Below are 18,048 nucleotides of genomic sequence, written 5' to 3'. Positions count from 1 at the left end.
AGAATTAACTTTAGAAGAGTATTTATTATAAGTTCAAGATTAGGTTCTAAAGATTACTTTCTAGAAAAATACGAATATTTTCTATTTCTTAAGGAACTTTCTATAATATAAGTCAGATATTCGAATTTTAAAAGCATCTTTTAATTCAAATATATCTTTAGGATATTATATAGTAACTTCTAATAAATAATATCGAGATTACTTTTAAAGCTTATTATATTAGGAAAGGAAGTAAGTTTTAATTCTATTTTAGGAAGTTCTTTAATAGGAATTACTAAAGAAAATAGAATAAAGATAAAATAGACTTATAAATAGAGTTTCTATAAGATATAGTAAACCGCAAAATATCCCTAAAAATACTCTTATATTACTTTAATTATAGGATATATTAGTTAATTATATTTACTAATTCTTGTTTTTATTAGAGTGCTTTAACTTTAATATATAAGCTCTATTTTATAACTTAGGTAATAGTAATTCGAGTATTAATCTCGATATCTTAATTATTACCGGAATTATTTCCGTTATTATTACTAGCTCTCGGAAGCTCCTAAAGGGCCCTATTAAAAGTATTATATAAGCCTTTACTATTACCTGTATCGGGATTAATTTAGTTAATTTCCTCTATAGAAATAGCTTTAGTAAGGGGTTATATATTTCGCAGATTTCGAGATATAATTACTTATTAAACTACCTTCTTTAAAGGTAAAGAGATTAGCTTATAAGATATTTATTAGGAGGTAATAAGATAATAGCATAAATTAGTAAGTTATTAAATCATAGTATTAAATTTAGTATAGAACTAATCTTTATTCCTCCTATAAGGTTCAGAGAAGCCTTCTTTAAATAAGAGGCCCTAATAATATATATATAATTAGTAATTTATAAGCCTAATACTTATAATATAAATAGTAGTTAGTTATAATATTAAAGGGCCATTAATCTCTCTAATTAATATCTGTAATATCCGAGGTTTATTATATGCCCTTAAGTTACATATAACCCTATATATATTATATAAAATAGCCTAATTAAATTAGTTTTTTAAAAGAACTTATTATTTTATTTTATTTTATTTTATTTTAAAAGAAATTAAATATAAAAGAACTAATTATTTTTTAACTTTTATTATTATTATTTATTATTATTAATTATTAAACTCAATTATCTCTCCACACTCTAATCCCTTCCTAATAACTGCTAACTCATCATCCTTGGCAAAGATAATGTCCCCCTTCTCAGAGCACTTACATAACAGCTCATCATTTGTACTCAGCCAATCGTAAGGTAAGAAAAAGTGCCTTTTATAAGAAGTCAATCTGCTCCCCACCTCCCCTACATCAAGGGAACACACCCACCCATCATCATCGAGGAACAGGATAAGGCTATCAGTCATGCAAATTATCATTCCCAATGTTCCCACCAACCCGGCTAACCCCTCCCCAGTCTTACCCATCACTGACCCCAGGCGCTCCGTTTCCGGCACCAATAACCCGGCACTCCATAATAGAAGACGAATATGTGAGCGGCTTTGGCTGAGGGCTGAGTACTCGGTCGCAAGAATGCGGCCAGCCCAGCCGACATGGAAGGCACGGATTTCGAAGTCGGAAGGCAGGTAGTCCTCGACGTGGAGGGGAATGCCAGTTGACGCGGTGAGCAGTCCTAGCGAGTTCCAAGTGTAGATACGAAGGGTGGAGCGGACGATCAAGAGTAGCTGGGACCGATTCGTTGGGTGCTGAGCCCAGATACCGGCGTTGCGGGTTGTCCAAGTGAGGGAGATAGGCTCGCTGGCAGGGTCTGAGAGGGCGAAGAGCTTGTCAATGAGGGTTGTGACAATGAGTAGGTGGGTTTCATAAGGGTTGAAGAGGATATTCTCGACCGGGTCTTCCATGCGTTGCTCTAGTAGGAGAGAGTTAGCTTTCCAGCTGTCTGAGGTAGGGGCCAGCTGCCAGATGAGCACTCGACTGGCGGAGTCAGCACTCGCAAGAATGGCTTTATTGCCGCTGAAGGAGAGCTGTGTAATGCCAACACCATTAGAGTGGATATAAAGGGTTCTTAATTGTTTTCCTGTGGTCAAACTGAAAACCTTTACGGATCCGCCCTCGGTGCCGCAGAAAATGTGCCTCGCTGAAGACTCAACGCACATGGTTGTGATGACGTCGATCTCCGCAGCTTGCGGGATACACATTTCTTGTACCTCGATGGATGCAGTTTCACTCATCTCTTCACTGACGTCGTGTCTGACAAGGACCGTTGGCTCCCAAATGTTCGTCTGCTGGCCTCCCATGTCTACAAAACGTAGGCTGTCTGCACAAAAGGCCAAGCTACGGATGTTATTGTCACGGTCATGAATGACATATAGTAATTTCAGCCTCAGGTGGTCGAAAGCCTCGAAGTCGAAGATTCGGATTGTACCACGAGAATTGCCGCTTATGAGTGTCCTACCACAAGGAGAGCAAGCCAGAGTCTGTGTATCCGTATCCGCCTTGTGTGATGCCTTGATATTACCATCCTCTTGAACAGGATCGAAGATAAGAATGGTACCACCCTCGTATGCTGCTGCCAGTGAGTTTGCTTCCGGCGCGGGGTTGAAGCAAAGCGAGCTTGCATGGAATGGAAGGAGTTCTTGATCGGCTTGAGGTTTCTTGCAACACCCGAGGTAGCCATCTTCCCAACTCCAAATATGGATGTGACTGCCTCGGTAGACGACTGCGAGTAATTTATGCTCTAGCGAGAATGCTGCTGTGTCTGGAACTCTGTAGATGGGCTCCGAATCGACGTCAATGTACCAGGGTTCAGACTCGGAGTTTTCACTGCGGGCAATATCGAAGGTATGCATTTGATTGTCGTGGCAAGCAGCCATTAAAGACTTGTTATCCGGTGTGAAAGTCATTGCTATACCCGGTCTGGGGGATTTGAATTCCGCGATCAGTTTCTTGTCAGCGACATCCCAGACACGAATCAACTGTCTGCCCGCAGAGGCGAGCATCTGTCCAGAATTATTAAACTCTAGCATCCTGATCGCTTCACCATGTGCCATCTTGCCGTACTCCTGGCAAGTGGAGGTGGTATATAGACGGACCATTTTGTCTGAAGCTCCTATGGCAAAGTGGGCTGTGCCACAAGCGACAGCTGTAGCCGTGCTTTTGTGGTAGGCTATGGTAGCAAGGCAATCATCCCAAGATGTTGTAGACAACCCCAGAACGGAAATACCCCTAGTTGACCGACCGAATTGCTGGTAGGGAGCTGCTTCACGAGGACAGAGAGGAGGTATGATGTGATAGATTGAGGGGGGCGACCGCAGTAAATTGCGTCCAAACTTCGAAGCTATGCGGATGAAGTCCGTGCTCCAAGAGTCGATAGTCTCTACTTCCTTCTTTATTATCGGAAAGTAAATCGCTCTTCGTTTCAGGTAGGTCCTGAGAACCATTCCGGTCTGTATCAGATGATGTAGGTCTCCAGCCGATGCAATATGTTCGATCCAGGTCAAAACATTCCCATGACGACAGCTGAGGAATTTGTAAATCAAATTCAACAGCTCAGTGTCAGCGGAGGATGCTTTGTTGACATGTTCGTACCAAGATTTGGCGGCATAATCAAGAAAGGGCGATCGAGAAGTGGTACTAAGATTGGCACTTGGCCTTCGAGATTGTGGAGCCTTCAGATCATCGTGAACCAGTTGTTTCAAGCAAGTGAGGGCAAGGTGACGGTGGCCTTCTTGCTCCAGGAACGCAAATTCAGAATTCGTTCGCGAAGTTAAAAGGAAGCTACGCGCTGTTTGGTGGACCATAAGGACACGGTATTGCGGATCGACATATACTAAGTGTCCACACAGGGTAGCGATTTGATTCTCCAAATTGTACACGTTGTCCTGTATATGGAGCTGCAGGGCAAATTTCAGTTCCGTGGTTGATAAAGGCCGCACCGCGCAGGCCGTCCATGTTAGAATTGCCTTGGCAAGAGGTGTACCGTACGAATCTTTTGTCAACGGTTCCAAAGACCTTGAGTATAGTTTGTCCATTCCCTTAGGAATATCCTCTAGGATTCGTTTCAGAGTAGTTTCACTGTAGACTTGTCTCAATTCTTTCAGCACAAGCTTCACCCACAGGAATACACCTTCTGATTTCTCAACGAGGGTATCTACAAGTTGTTGGTGGGTCTTATGGTTCTGCATCGAGGGAAAGTCGGTATGATTTTGGACATACCACCTGATGTCCTGGAGAGTATCCGTTGGCAATATCAAATGAATCTGAGCTGGAGGTTCCATCCCATGTAGTTGACTGTGTAATTCATTGCTCGGCCTTGATGACACAAATATACGCAATGGGAAGGTGTGCTCAGTTTTGAGGATAAGCTGGAAGAAGTTGACTGGGGATTTGCATTCATCCAGAGCATCGATTACCCAGTAGTGAGATTTGTAGAGCGTTGTCCGAAAGATTCCCCCCTGGAACAGCTTACGCCATATCGACTGGTAGTTGTCTCTGTCGATCCGAACGTCGTCCTCCTGCATCTCGAGGAATGCTTGCCGAATTGCCACGTTGGAGCAAGCCATCTGGTACGCAAGAGATAAAAGACAGCTACTCAATGCTGACAAGGTCTTGTCCCCTTCTCGAAAGAAATAGGTGCTGCAATCAGCTCCCAATTCGTTGAGATGTTCTCTGACGTGGTTTGTCAAGAAAGTCTTTCCCGTAGCCGGCCTGCCACTTAGCCAAAAGAGCGGATTAGTTGATGATGAGTCTCGCCACTGTCGGAACTTGGGATTTGTGACGAGCCACTCACAGGAACCATCTGCTCGAGGCTCGTCCGTATCAATAAGTCCATCCTCCAGTTGCTCGGATATGCAGAGAAACCGTTTCAATTGGCGCTTCTGGTTCCGAAGCTGTTCGCGATGTTTCAAATCCCCTAAATAGCATTAGCTCCAGCAAAGTGGCCGAGAGGAAAATACTGACAAGCTTCCTTTATTTTATCTACATTTATCAAAAAAGAATTCCTGATGGCCAAAAAGTTATCATCGGAAGGAGAACTGAATTTGCACACTCCCCGGTGGTTGGCATTTAATGGCGCTGACTGTTCGTTAGGAAGACCGGTCATGGCCGACGACTTCTTCACAATAATTCTCTCGCCGATGCCAAACAGGGACGTAGGTTGTGTCTCGTAGAAGGAATATATGCCTCCACTCAGTTGAAGGGCGCAGTGACGGAACTCATCGTTGATCTGCTGAATGGAGGGAGAGTCTTGATGCAAGTCTGCCAAGAATGGAAGGCTTCCAGAAAAGGATGCACGAAGAACAAATGAGAGAAGCTCAGCAGATGCAGCACCGTGATGAGGAGTCGCTAGGAAGTACATGCTATAGAACCGTTTCCCCAATTCTAGGAACGTAGGATCGTTGCGGGACAGGAGATATGCCTGGAGGATTTTAACGCCATAGACTCACTTGAAACCAGAGAGATTTCACCCATACCTTTTTAATAACAAGACCACCCATGCTATGTGCGACGAGAATAATAGGAAGCTACGAAGCGGACTGGTCAGCAAATTACCAGGCTGATGGGTAGCCAAAATGCTCACATTCTGACTTCTCCTTATGTAAGGGTCTCTTAGCAGTGCGGAGAGCAACGCCTTGCCGAAATCATGGACGTCGAGTTGTGAGCCCCTCCTCGTGTCCCAATCCGAATCATAGCCAAAGCCATATGTCCTTACATTCTTGAACTCTGGATCTCGTTGCAGCCACTCTTTGGGCCAGTATAGTCCAGGGTCATCTCCTTTGCACCATGTCTTTCGTGAACCTCCACCGAGACCATGGACGAAGACGATGTCGACGATAGGGTCGGCACGATCGCAGATGAGGGTCAGCCCGAACTTCCCTCGTTTATCCTCAGAGCTTTCGCTTGAGCGTCTGGTGATGGATAGTCCACTGAACACTCGCGACAGCGTGGTCGATTTTCTTCGAGGAGGAACTGCCCCAGATGGCTGTGAGAGCGGCTCTGGATCGAACTGATGGTTGTGTCCGGTAAGCAGATGGTCAGGCGTGAATAGCTCATGGGATGACACAGGTGCGGAAACGAACCTCGTCACTATCCATCGCAGCCTTAGCGTTAACTCGAACCTTGCGTTTGGTAGCTTTCTGCTAGGCCACGTCGCACGGGATGACGCATAGCAATTAACAACGCAATGCCAAGTGGGTTACTCCGAAGCACGAACTGTAGAGAGCGAAATGCATGTAGGAACGCAAACTTGGTGTGAACGTGTTACAATGAGCATGCGCTGCTTTGGCAGCCGAGAACCATCCCCCACACTTCTGTTTGTGAAGGCATGCGGACAGACAGCAGGCGTTGAGCTGGGGGGTGGTGATCAGGGCTGCAGAAAAACGCAGTTGCAGGGCTGTTGGCGTGTACTTTTTGGTAATATTGTCACACCATCGGGAAAGACTAAAACGACCCCCCTGTGTCGATTATGGGTGTCGATTGGGGCAGGGGTGTTTAATTAGCTACCTAAGCTCTTTAAAAACCTTAAGTTTAAGCTAGCATATTATGGCCCTTATATTATAATCACGTGCTTTCTAACTTATAATAAAGAGATTCTTTAAAATAATATTTTAATTTAAGGGAATTTATATACTAATTAATTAAGTTCTAGTTTTTGAGCCTTATAGGGCCCTATAAATTATAAGCCTATAGAGCTCTTATATCTGGTTTTAGGGACTTATTTACTAAATTTCTAGGCTTTCTTAAGCTTATCTTTAGGTTATAAAATGTGAAATTTTTAACTTCTTTAATTTAAAGAGCTATTACTAATCCAAATTTTATGAAAAATTTATATTTAAATAGCCCTTAATTAGTGCTATAAGGAAATGAAACAAGTATTGAATTCTAATAATTCCTTATAAATTGAATTAAATCAAAGAAAAAGCCAGAGTTGTCGTCTTCTTGTCCGAGCGCCTCTACTTTGGGTTAGTGGGCTAGTCCGGCCCCCCAATCGACACCCCAATCAACACCTGTGGGGGTGTCGTTTTTCTTTTTCCCGAGTTGGCACGCACGAGCTGACATGCGAAGATTGACAGGCAAGTTGGCGTCCTCAGCCAATATTTTAGCGGCCCGATACCCAAAGCAGTCTCCGGCGTCGGCACAGCCCCGGGGAAGGGGTCTTCCGAATCGTGCCCGGGGCCTATCGATCGATCACCCGTCACTTCTGGGCTTGCAATCCTGCAGCGAGGCGCTCCAATAAAGCCAGAGTGTCATGCTAAGCAATCAACAACCAGTCTTTTCTGATACCCCCAGCGCGCGTAATCGGGACGATGTACCTATCCGTAGTACAAAAATGCCACCACCCCTTGCAGCCCAAGAAGTGGGTACTGCTGGCGGACTTTTAATGCAGCTTCTTCTCCGCACCGGGGATGAATGCAAAATCATCAAAGCTCGCTCAACTCGTCCCTGGCATTTCTCATTATTTCATCTTAGCAATTCGGTGGTCTTCATCAATTCTTGGAGAGCCATGGGTTCCGGTTACAAGCCTCGTACCTTCTTCGTCGAGCGTATCACTAAAGAGACCAAGGTCCAGATTTCTCTCTCTCTCGACGGCGGTCCCCTTGATCATCTCCCCGAGACCTTTCAAGTCCCAAGCCATTTCCCAAAGCAGACGACCGAACACCATGCCAGCCAGAATTCCAACTCCCAACAGATCTGGATCTGGACGGGCATTGGTTTCTTAGATCATATGCTGCATGCACTTGCAAAGCATGCGGGATGGAGTCTGCGTATCAGGACTCATGGTGACCTGGCCAGTACGACATTTATCCCCTTCCCAGATCACTGAACTACCTATGGCTTACACTTTCGTTCCAACTAGTCGACGACCACCACACAGCCGAAGACACTTTCCTTGGCCTCGGGGAAGCTTTTCAGAGATGCCTAGGTGATCGCAAAGGCCTCCGACGCTTCGGCGATGCCCACGCACCCCTCGATGAGTCTGTTGCCCGCGCTGTTATCGACATCTCCTCCCGCCCTTTCTTTGTTGGCGACTTCGGCTTCAATAACGCCAAAATCGGAGATTTAACAACCCAGATGATCCCACACTGCCTGCAGAGCTTCAGTCAGACTGCAGGCGTAACGCTTCATGTCGATGTGTTGAAGGGGGATAATGATCATCATCGCGCCGAGGCGGCATTTAAGGCCCTGGCTGTTGCGGCCAGGCGGGCAACCGAAAGGATTGCGGGCAAAGAGGGAGAGGTTATTAGTACCAAAGGGGTATTGTGATGTCCTATTTTGACTCCTTTTCTTTGAGGCTTGCTTAAATACTAGGTATTGTGTAGACAGAAAAGTAATGCTATCTTTGTTTGTACTCATGCCACTGAACGTCATTGTTCCAGGAGAGCAATAGAGGTATGAGTCCTATCGCAATCTTGAAAATTACATTGATCAAGTCATTGATTTCTGAGCTTCTCGTTCAGCTTGCTCCTTCATATCCTCCAGGGAACTTCTCCACCAGCTTCTTCATTTCAATAATGAGCCTAATCTGCCGTTGAGCATGATTTTGTTTTCGCTGGAATAAAAAGAAAATGCAAACTTACTTTTCTCTATAGCCACTGTTCCCTTTGTACAGGATAGAGTCTAGGATACCAACACGGCTGACCACCAGAAGTCAGCAGCATCGAGGCAAAGAGGAAAGACAAGATCTTACGTAGCATATAGAGCATTGCGGTCATCATGGTCTTCTTCTGGAGGAGAAATTGGGAAGTGCTTGTGATACCGAGTAATATACGGCTTGCCAATCTTGTTCCAGGTGGCCCTCCATACCCCGAGATCGTCTGTTCTCGAGTTAGGAACGTGTTTGATTATGGCTATGAAAACCACCTACATTCATTGTGTGCGTAGAAGCACGCGGCATCGAAGATGATTGGAAGCTCCGAATCGCCATCCATGGTTGCGTTGCCATACCACAGATCACCATGGATCAGACAGGGTTTGATGCTCCGGCCCCCAGTCTCAAGCGGTCGCAGGAGTCTCGGAATTACTTTATTCAGAAAAGGGTCCGCCATATCAAGAAGCTCCTTATTTAACCCTTGGGATTCCTGCTCTAACCTGAGGAGAACAGTCGTTGTGCGCTTGAAGTATTCTTCCCATGTATCGGACCATCCATGGTCAATTGGCGTCTGCCCGTGGTACGTTTTCACCGGAAAGCCAAAACTACCGTTTGGCGATGACCCATTGCGGTGCAATTTGGCTAACATGGCGGGGAAGGAGTGAAGATCTGGAAGGTCGTCGGTCATGTTGTGGAAGTTGCAAAGAAAGAAATGAACATCTGGGATTGTTGTATATGTTCCCCAGGCAATCGGCTTCGGGACTAAGTCTGGGTTTGCTTCGTACATTAACGACATAGAGGTGAATTCGCCCGACATCATGCCTTTTCCACGGTCCCCATGAGATGTCTGAGCGAAAGCCAAAGTTAGCGTCACGGGTGTCATTGTAAAAATTGGAGACAGTTTACTTTAAGAAAATACTCTTTTGGTCTATCATTCAGGAACGCGTCAAGCTTAGCAGTGCGAGTCCAGAAACTCGCTCCATGTGCGGCGACACTCGTAATAATAGTACCCTGAGGTAGTTCTAAAGCTTGGTTAGACCTCCAGATCGATGAATTATTTTGTAAAAGGTACTCACTAGCTAATACGCTCGGATCGACTATCCGAATAGCTTCAACTGGTACGTCGATCTCCCCACTATACTCTGTATGCTCATTGCCCATGACTGATCCTTATGTATCGACAACGCCTGAGATATATCAGTTAGTCTAATATACTATATAATTGAAGTGGTATTCTCGTCCAAGTAATAGTGGAAAGAATTAGTATTGTGATGTTTAAGGAGGGAGAATCTATGGTATGTGGGAGAGTTTAAATACCCCTTGTATGACGCTAAACCTAGTGAAGCGTGCGTGCGCTGAACACGTGATTACAACTAATAAGATAGTAGTCTATGAATTTGAATATAAAGCTTAGAATGTCCGGAGTTTGGCAATAGTGTTTCTTTCCGAAAGAATCCAAAGGTAGAAGGATGGCGGGTGGGAGACGGGGAAGAGAGTCTTAAAGGGCAAGAGGTGTGTAATGACGCGGGGTATTGAAGCTCTGATGAGGTGGCCGTGCAGGTTCTTATGCCAGTTATCACGCCACGAAGCGATATCCCACTTTTATTAGACTAATAAAATACTGAATCGGAACAACTTTAATCTCGCACTTTTTATATAACTCATTCCTATTAAATATATTTCCGAGTTAATTTAAAGTTAAATAAATTTAAAAACAAGTTTTTTATTATTATTATATTATATTATATTATATAATAAATTCAATTAAATTCAATTAAAAAGAATTTTTATATAAGCCCGAATATATTAATTTATATTATAATGCTTTATAAGTTATTTAAATAAAAATTTACTATTAAAAATACTATAAAAACTAAAATAAAAAATTTAGTAATATTAAACTTCTTATAATTTAAGGGCTCAATTTATAGTAATATATAAAAATTTATTAATAAAATATTAAGTAATTATTTAATATAATTTAAGTTAATTTTATTTTATTTCTTTTCTTTTAAATAAGTTATTAATTTATTTTTTATATTAAAAAATAAATTATAAATATATATATTTAAATTATTAGCGTTAGAATTAGCTATCCCTTCGTTCGGTAGAAACTGTCTATACTAGTAAGGGGGGCCTGGCTCAGGGCGAAAAGGCAATAGATAACTAATAGGTTTCTAAGCAAAGGCACACGTTTTCGCCCTAAGCCAGGCCCCCCTTGCTAGCGTAGACAGTTTCTACCGGACGAAGGGATACTAATATTCGAGGAATTAAATTTAGCTTAAGATATATTATAATTATATTTAAAATAAAAAATAAATTATTAAATAATTAAGAAATAATTAAAGAAATTACTTATATATTATAATTAGTTTTTAATTTATTATATAAATCCGAAGAAATATTACTAAATAACTTAATATTAATTAATGCTTTTTATTTATAGCCTTTATAAATACTTTATTTTATTAAAAATTCGTATAATATTATTAATAATATAAAAAGAATTTTTAAAAAGAGTTATTTTATATATTTTATATATAATATATAAATAAAATTGTTTTCGGTTTATGACTTTATTATAGCCCTAATAAATATTAAATATTAAATTTAAAATATTATTTAAATAAGTAATCTCAGGGTACAGTGTTTTCTTCCCAGGGTTTGGCGCCTGCCGCGCCAGGCAAGGTGCATGCACGGGCTAATCGCCGCTCCCAACGTCTATAAAAATTCGCCACCCCGCTGCTTAACCCTCTTCCTCTTTATTCTTTCCTAACATTCCCTCGCTCGGTCATAGCTTTATCATACGCCGTCGGCCCCTCCCTACCGAGACCCACTTACTCGTTAGAATGCCCCTTCGGCCGCCCCGCTATAGCTAAAAGCCTTGACAGCACTGCCGATTAGAGCCAGAACCCTCGATTTGCTACTCTAGATTCGATGCTCTAGATTGTCGCGACAGCAATTATCTTATAGTTTATTCAGCCCTCGGGAGAGTTCTTGCTATCCTATAGGTTTGGTTACTGGCAATCTAATTATAAGCAATATTAATACTAGTCTGGGTTAGGCTTTTAAGCAGCAGTTAAGTAACTCAGGAAGTCTGCGCTTCTACCTTCCATAAGGGATATTTTACAGGCCAAGAAGAATAACTGCTTGCCTGCATATATTATGGGAGGGAAACTGCAATAAGACAAAAACCCACATAAAGTATACCAGAGCGCAAAACGTGACTTGATAGCAAAATAACAAGAATAAGGGTATAAGTAATAAAGTATAAATAGTATATAATTGCAAAAGCTTAATTAATTAATATAAAGAATAATTCATTATCTAGAATTATAGAAAAGCTAGCTTTCTTATATAATTTCTGCAAGTTATATATAAAAGGCCCTAGCCTTTTGTGAGGTATTTGTTGGTAGGCAATAAGACAATAGAATGAATCAGTGAGTGGTGAAACCACAGTGTCAAATTCAGTACAGAACTAATCTCTGTCCCTCCTGTGAGGTCCAGGGAAGCCTCCTCTAAATAGGAGGCCCCGATGACGTACATATAATTAGTGATTTGTAAGCCTAATGCTTATGATGTAAACAGTAATTGGTTGTAACAGTAAAGGGCTGTCGATCTCCCTGATCGACACCCGCAATATCCGAGGTTCGTCACATGCCATTTAATCACGTGCGACCCTATACACATCACACCTTTATTATATAATTATAACCTTAAAACTGCCAAAATAATACAATTTTTATAAAATATAACTTATTATAATATATTTAATTCCCTATTTATTTATACTTATTTCTTAAGTATTAAAAACTAATAGAAAACTTTTATTTAAAGTTCGAAATAATAAAAGAATTAGAATTCTTCTTTATTAGCTATTTAAAATTCTTTTTAATATACTTAAATATAATCTATTATCTTTAAATTATTTTATTTTATACTTTTAAACTTGCTTAAAATTAATTCGGATCTAATTAATTATATTCTTATACTAAATCTAATATAATTTATTATATTAATTAGTATTTGCCTTTAATTATTACTTATTTTCTGTCTTATAAATAAATATTAAAGAAACTTTTTATAATATATTATATTATAAAATATATTAATATATTTCAAATAAATAGCTTCTTTGAATTTTATATTACTATTAATATTTTTGAATTAACTTTTAATAAAAGAAATAAGCTCTTAATAAAAAGCTTTAATAATTTTATAAAAGACTTTATTTTTATATATTTTATTTCTAATAATAACTAGATTTATTAGAATTATAATAAAAGGCTTATAAAGTAATATATTAGACTCTTTATCTTTATTTATATTATTAAAGAAGTATTATTTATTTATTATTTCAAATCTATAAATAATTTAATTAAAAACATTTATTTACTTAATTATATATAATATATTAGAAACTTTTGCTTTTATTACTTTCTTTAGATATTAGCCTATTATAATTATATTATTTATATTAAACTTATTATAAATAAAAGAATAATTAGTATTTAAAAAGAACTTCTTATTAAAAATAATTACCTTTTTATAATTTACAAGAAAAATATAACTAAAGTTTTAATTCTTTTATTAAAATAAAATTCGCTATTTAAAGCTTTAATAATAGCTAGTATAAAAAAGAAACTATAATAAAATAAATACTTATATAAAGTATAGTAGAGTATAAAACGTAACTTAATAATAAAATAATAGAAATAAAAGTATAAATAGTATATAGTATATAAAAGTTCAATTAATTAAATATAAAGAATAAATTATTATTTAGAATTATAGAAAAACTAGCTTTCTTATATAATTCCCGCAAGTTATATATAAAAGATCCTAGCCTTTATTATATAACTAAAACCTTAAAACTATTAAAACAAAGCAATTTTAATAAAATACGGCTTGCTATACTATACTAGTTTTATAATATTACCTTTATATTAATTATAAAAAACAATTTCAAAAAATAGAATTAGGCTAATTAAAAATAAATAATTAAATAAAAAAGATATTTATTTAATAACTTATAAAACCCAAGCTATAATAAAAGATTTATTATTAAAAATTAAAAGACTAAAATAAAATAATTATTAATTAGATCTTTTTAAAATTAAAACTATAATATTTTTATTATTTTTATTAAAAGCTTTTAAATATTAAACTATTTAATTTATTTTAAGCAATTTCTATTATAATTATAATTAATTAAACTTAAATTAATAATATTAGATTTAAAAATAAGAATTTCGAAATTAAATAAAATTAAGTAGAAATATAGTATTCAAATTTAAATTTCTTAATTTTATATTTCTTTTAAAAGAAATTCTAAATTTTCTTATTTATTTAAATAATAAAAGTATTCTTTTTACTTTTAATAATTTTATAAATTAAAATAACTTGCTTTAAATATTTTATTATTTTATTATTTCTTATTTTTATAAAGAAAGTATTAGTAATTTACTAAATATATAATATATAAGAAGTTTTATAAAACCTATTAATTATTTTATAATATACTTATTTATAAATAGATTTTAAATTTTAATTATATATTTCTTTAAAAGATAATTATTTTATTAAATAAATATTAATTTTTATTTAAATAATTTCTTATAAATATATTTACTTTTTTTAATATTATTAAATATAATATTTCAAGTTTTTTATTTCTTATTATTAAATATATTTCTTGAAATTTTCTTATATAATATTTTCTTCTCTAAAATAATTATTTTATTTTGTTTTATTATTTTCTATTTTATTAGTTTTATATTTAAACTAGTATTCGGATTTTTATTATTTATTAAAAGTTTTAGGTTTAGTTTATTTCTTTTTTTTAACTAATATAGTATAATAAGCCGTATTCTATTAAAATCGCTTTGTTTTTAATAGTTTTAATATTTTAATTATATAATAAAGGCTAGGGCCTTTTATATATAACTTATAGGAATTATATAAAAAAACTAGCTTTTTATAATTCTAGATAATAATTTCTTTTTTATATTTAATTAATTAAGTTTTTATATAATAAATATATTTTTTATACTTTATTATTTATATCTTTAATTTTATTATTTTGCTATTAAATTACGTTTTATATTTTAGTATATTTTATATGAGTTTTTGTCTTATTATAGTTTTTTTCTTATATATTTTATAGTAAATAATATAAAGAAAATCGAAACTTTATAATTAAAGTAATACTTTTATAAAGTTCTAAGAGATTGCTATAAAGCAGATTATTAGCTTAATAAGTTTAGGAAAAAAAGAGCTATTATAATATTTTAAGCCTAAGGCTAAAATATTAAAAATATATAAATATTAATTTTAGTATTTTATATTAATTTCTAATATATTTAGTAATTTAAATATAGGTTAGCTATAAGATATAATTATTAGTATAATATATAGGAATAATAAAAATAGAGGCTAATTATAAAAGAAATAAAATAAAAAATATTATATTAAGATAATATAAATTAGATCTCAATTAGAAATAGATTTTAATATATAGAAATAAAGTTATATTATTAATTTATATATTATTTTTAGTTATAATAAAAACTAAAATAAAAATAGCTTTAGTTTTAATAATAAAACTTATTTCTAAATCCAAAAGAAATATTTAAAAGAAAAAATACCTTTAATTTTAAATAAAATAATAAATAGAAACCGGAAATAAGAATTAAAAAGAAATTAGAAATAAGAAATTATATAAATAATTTAGAAAAGCTTCTAGAAAAAGAAAAAATACTAAATAAAAATAAAAAAAAGAATTCAGAAAAATTAAAGAAATTAGTAAAATTATATTTATTATTATTATTATTCTTAATAGTACTATTAAATATTTCTAGTTTAATAAAATTAAGAAAAGATATTATAAGTATTAAGTTACTAAAATAGAAAAGGAAATATAACTAATAAGATTAAAACTAGAAAAACTATTATTTTATTATTACTAATACTAAAACTCAAATCTAGATTATATTTATTATTATTAACTAGTTTCTCTCAAATTCCGGTTCCTAAATTAAAAGATATATTTAAATAAGAATTTAATTTTTTTAAAATCTTATTAATAGAAATTTTAAATATAAAAACTTTATAATTAATTATAGAAAAAATTATTAAGATTAATATAACTAAGAATAAATATATACTAATACCGGATTTAAATCTACTATTTATAAAAGCTTTTAGAATATTATAGCTTTAGAGAAATAATATTTCTATATTCTTAAAATAATATATAAATATATATAAAAACTATTATATTTCTAATAATACTAAAAAATAAAGAATTATTTATTATATTTCTTATATTTATAAAAATTAAATTAAGGCTATACCGGAATATTATATTAATAGTTTAAGAAATTACTAGAAAATCAAGTTTTTTAAGGCTTTATTAAAAGAATACTAGAAATATAACTAGGAAATATTTAAAATTAGCTGCGATTTTCTTAATTAAATTATTATATAAGTCTAAAATAGAGAAATCTTTTTAAGTCTTATATTAATATATTTAATAAAGTATTAAAAAGGTTATTAAAAAGAAAAAAAATAAATAAAATTACTTAATACCGAGAATATATAAGGGAATTATTTATTTTAGTAAAAAATTATATTTTTAAAAATATAAATTTCGAGTTTATAAATATTCTTATTTATAAATATAATAAAATATATAAAAGAATAATAATATTTAATTAATATAAAAAAAAGAAATACTATTTTAATATTATTAATAATCTAAATATATTTAGACTTAAATGAGAATACTTAAATATAATAATCTATAATATAATTCCTAAATCGGAAAATAATTATTTTTTACTAGTTTCTTTTATTATATTTCCTAAAGCTATTATAGATATAAATAAAAAAAGAATCCAGTTTATAACTAATTATATAAAATTTAGTAAAAATAGCAAATTTAAAAAAGATAATATTAATTAGCTAATAAAAAGTTTAGAAAAACTATTTATTACTATTATAACTTAAAAGAACTTATAGAAATAATTTAATATAGCTATTATTATAATTCGAGAAAATATCTATAGCCTATTTATATAATCTACTTAATTATAATAAGAATAATAGTATTAATAATCTAGTAAATATAATTTGAGTTTTTAGGAAAAATATACTAGAAGTTATAATAGAGATTATAAAAAATATTATAATAACTATAATAATTAAACTAAAATAAATAAAAGTTCTAAATAATTATATTCTAAAAAAATGTTAGTTTTAAGTATAATTAGAGCATACTATTTAAATTAATATAGCCTATAATATAAATCTAGAACCAAGAAAACGAATTTATTATAGGTATTATAATAGAAATAAAAATAATAATAGTAATTTAGAATATATTTATATTTCTTAATTTTATTATTTACTAATAAAAAAGCTTATAAATTATAAATATATTTACTAATTTAATAGAAAATAATATAAAGAGCTATTTAAATCTAAATAAAAAAGTATTTCCTTTTTTTTATTAGTAAATATTAGTAGTTTAACTAAATTATTTCCTAAATTTAAAAAAAAGAATTTAATTATAACTTGAAAATATAATTTAAGAAATATCTAAAAAATAATAGGAAATATCTAATTTACTAAATAAGAAAAAAATAAGGGAATTAGCTAACTAGAATTTATATATAAAAGCAAATAAATTATATATAGGGAATCTAAATAACTACTTTATTTTAAAAGAAATTACATTAGAATTACTAATTTTTTAGGTTCTAAAATTAATAAATAATATTAAAATTTAATTATAAATAATATTTCTATTAGTATTATAATAGATTTTTTATTAAAAGAAAAATAGAAATAGCTAAAAAGATTTTCCGAAAACGAGCTAGAGTAAAAGAAAAGCTATTTTATATAAGAGGCTAAAAGAATACTATTCTAAGAAGTAATAAATAAGAAAATAGCCTAGCTAAGGAAATAAATAAAATAACTTAGAAACCTAGTATACTTTTAATTATAATAAGTATAAAACTTCTAAAATTAATAATATTTTAATAAAACTATTAAGAAAATAATTATTCTATTTCTAAAAACTCAAAAAGAAATAAGAATATTTATTAATATTTTAAAAATATTAAATCTAGTTATTATATTTCAAAACTAATAAATTAAGAATAATATTTATTTTATTATTATTTTATAAATAAGAAATACTATTATAGTAAATATAATTAGATATACTAGAAGATCTATAAAGCTAGTAGCTATAGCTTATATAATAAATAAAATATTTAAGGAATTAGAAATACTAATTCAAATATCTAATACTAATAAAATTATTTAATTTAAATATAATAGTATTAATATTCGAAGATTATTAATTTATAAATATATTATATAATTTTTATATCTTTAATTTATATTTTAAAAACCTTAAGAAAGTATTAAATATAAAGAAATAATTAATACTAGAGTAAAAAT

General features: G+C 32.9%; 3 protein-coding genes across 3 annotated transcripts; 1 reads left to right on the top strand and 2 right to left on the bottom strand.

Annotated features, from left to right (window-relative positions):
* Positions 1-1,111: 1,111 nt before the first annotated feature.
* K444DRAFT_721190 (uncharacterized protein) lies at positions 1,112-6,189 on the bottom strand. The gene is made up of 5 exons (XM_024888513.1): positions 6,068-6,189; positions 5,569-5,994; positions 5,462-5,512; positions 4,950-5,406; positions 1,112-4,902 (listed from the first exon to the last, which is right to left on the bottom strand). The coding sequence occupies exons 1-5, from the start codon at positions 6,080-6,082 to the stop codon at positions 1,148-1,150; spliced, it is 4,704 nt and encodes a 1,567-aa protein (XP_024737656.1). The 5' UTR covers positions 6,083-6,189; the 3' UTR covers positions 1,112-1,147.
* Positions 6,190-7,387: 1,198 nt separating this feature from the next.
* K444DRAFT_612439 (imidazoleglycerol phosphate dehydratase) lies at positions 7,388-8,418 on the top strand. The gene is made up of 2 exons (XM_024880132.1): positions 7,388-7,780; positions 7,846-8,418. The coding sequence occupies exons 1-2, from the start codon at positions 7,492-7,494 to the stop codon at positions 8,250-8,252; spliced, it is 696 nt and encodes a 231-aa protein (XP_024737655.1). The 5' UTR covers positions 7,388-7,491; the 3' UTR covers positions 8,253-8,418.
* A 22-nt stretch (positions 8,419-8,440) lies between these two features.
* Positions 8,441-10,074, bottom strand: K444DRAFT_560745 (uncharacterized protein; the record flags this gene model as incomplete). The annotated part of the gene is made up of 7 exons (XM_024876911.1): positions 9,895-10,074; positions 9,654-9,764; positions 9,484-9,599; positions 8,854-9,424; positions 8,677-8,803; positions 8,567-8,623; positions 8,441-8,506 (listed from the first exon to the last, which is right to left on the bottom strand). Exons 2-7 carry the CDS (start codon positions 9,736-9,738, stop codon positions 8,443-8,445), a joined length of 1,020 nt encoding a protein of 339 aa, XP_024737654.1. The 5' UTR covers positions 9,739-9,764; positions 9,895-10,074.
* Positions 10,075-18,048: the final 7,974 nt, after the last annotated feature.

The sequence above is a fragment of the Hyaloscypha bicolor genome (assembly GCF_002865645.1).
Source record: "Hyaloscypha bicolor E unplaced genomic scaffold K444scaffold_58, whole genome shotgun sequence".
Lineage (NCBI taxonomy): Eukaryota > Fungi > Ascomycota > Leotiomycetes > Helotiales > Hyaloscyphaceae > Hyaloscypha > Hyaloscypha bicolor.
The sequence above is the reverse complement of the archived record's forward strand: the minus strand, read 5'-3'. Positions and strand labels throughout refer to the sequence as shown.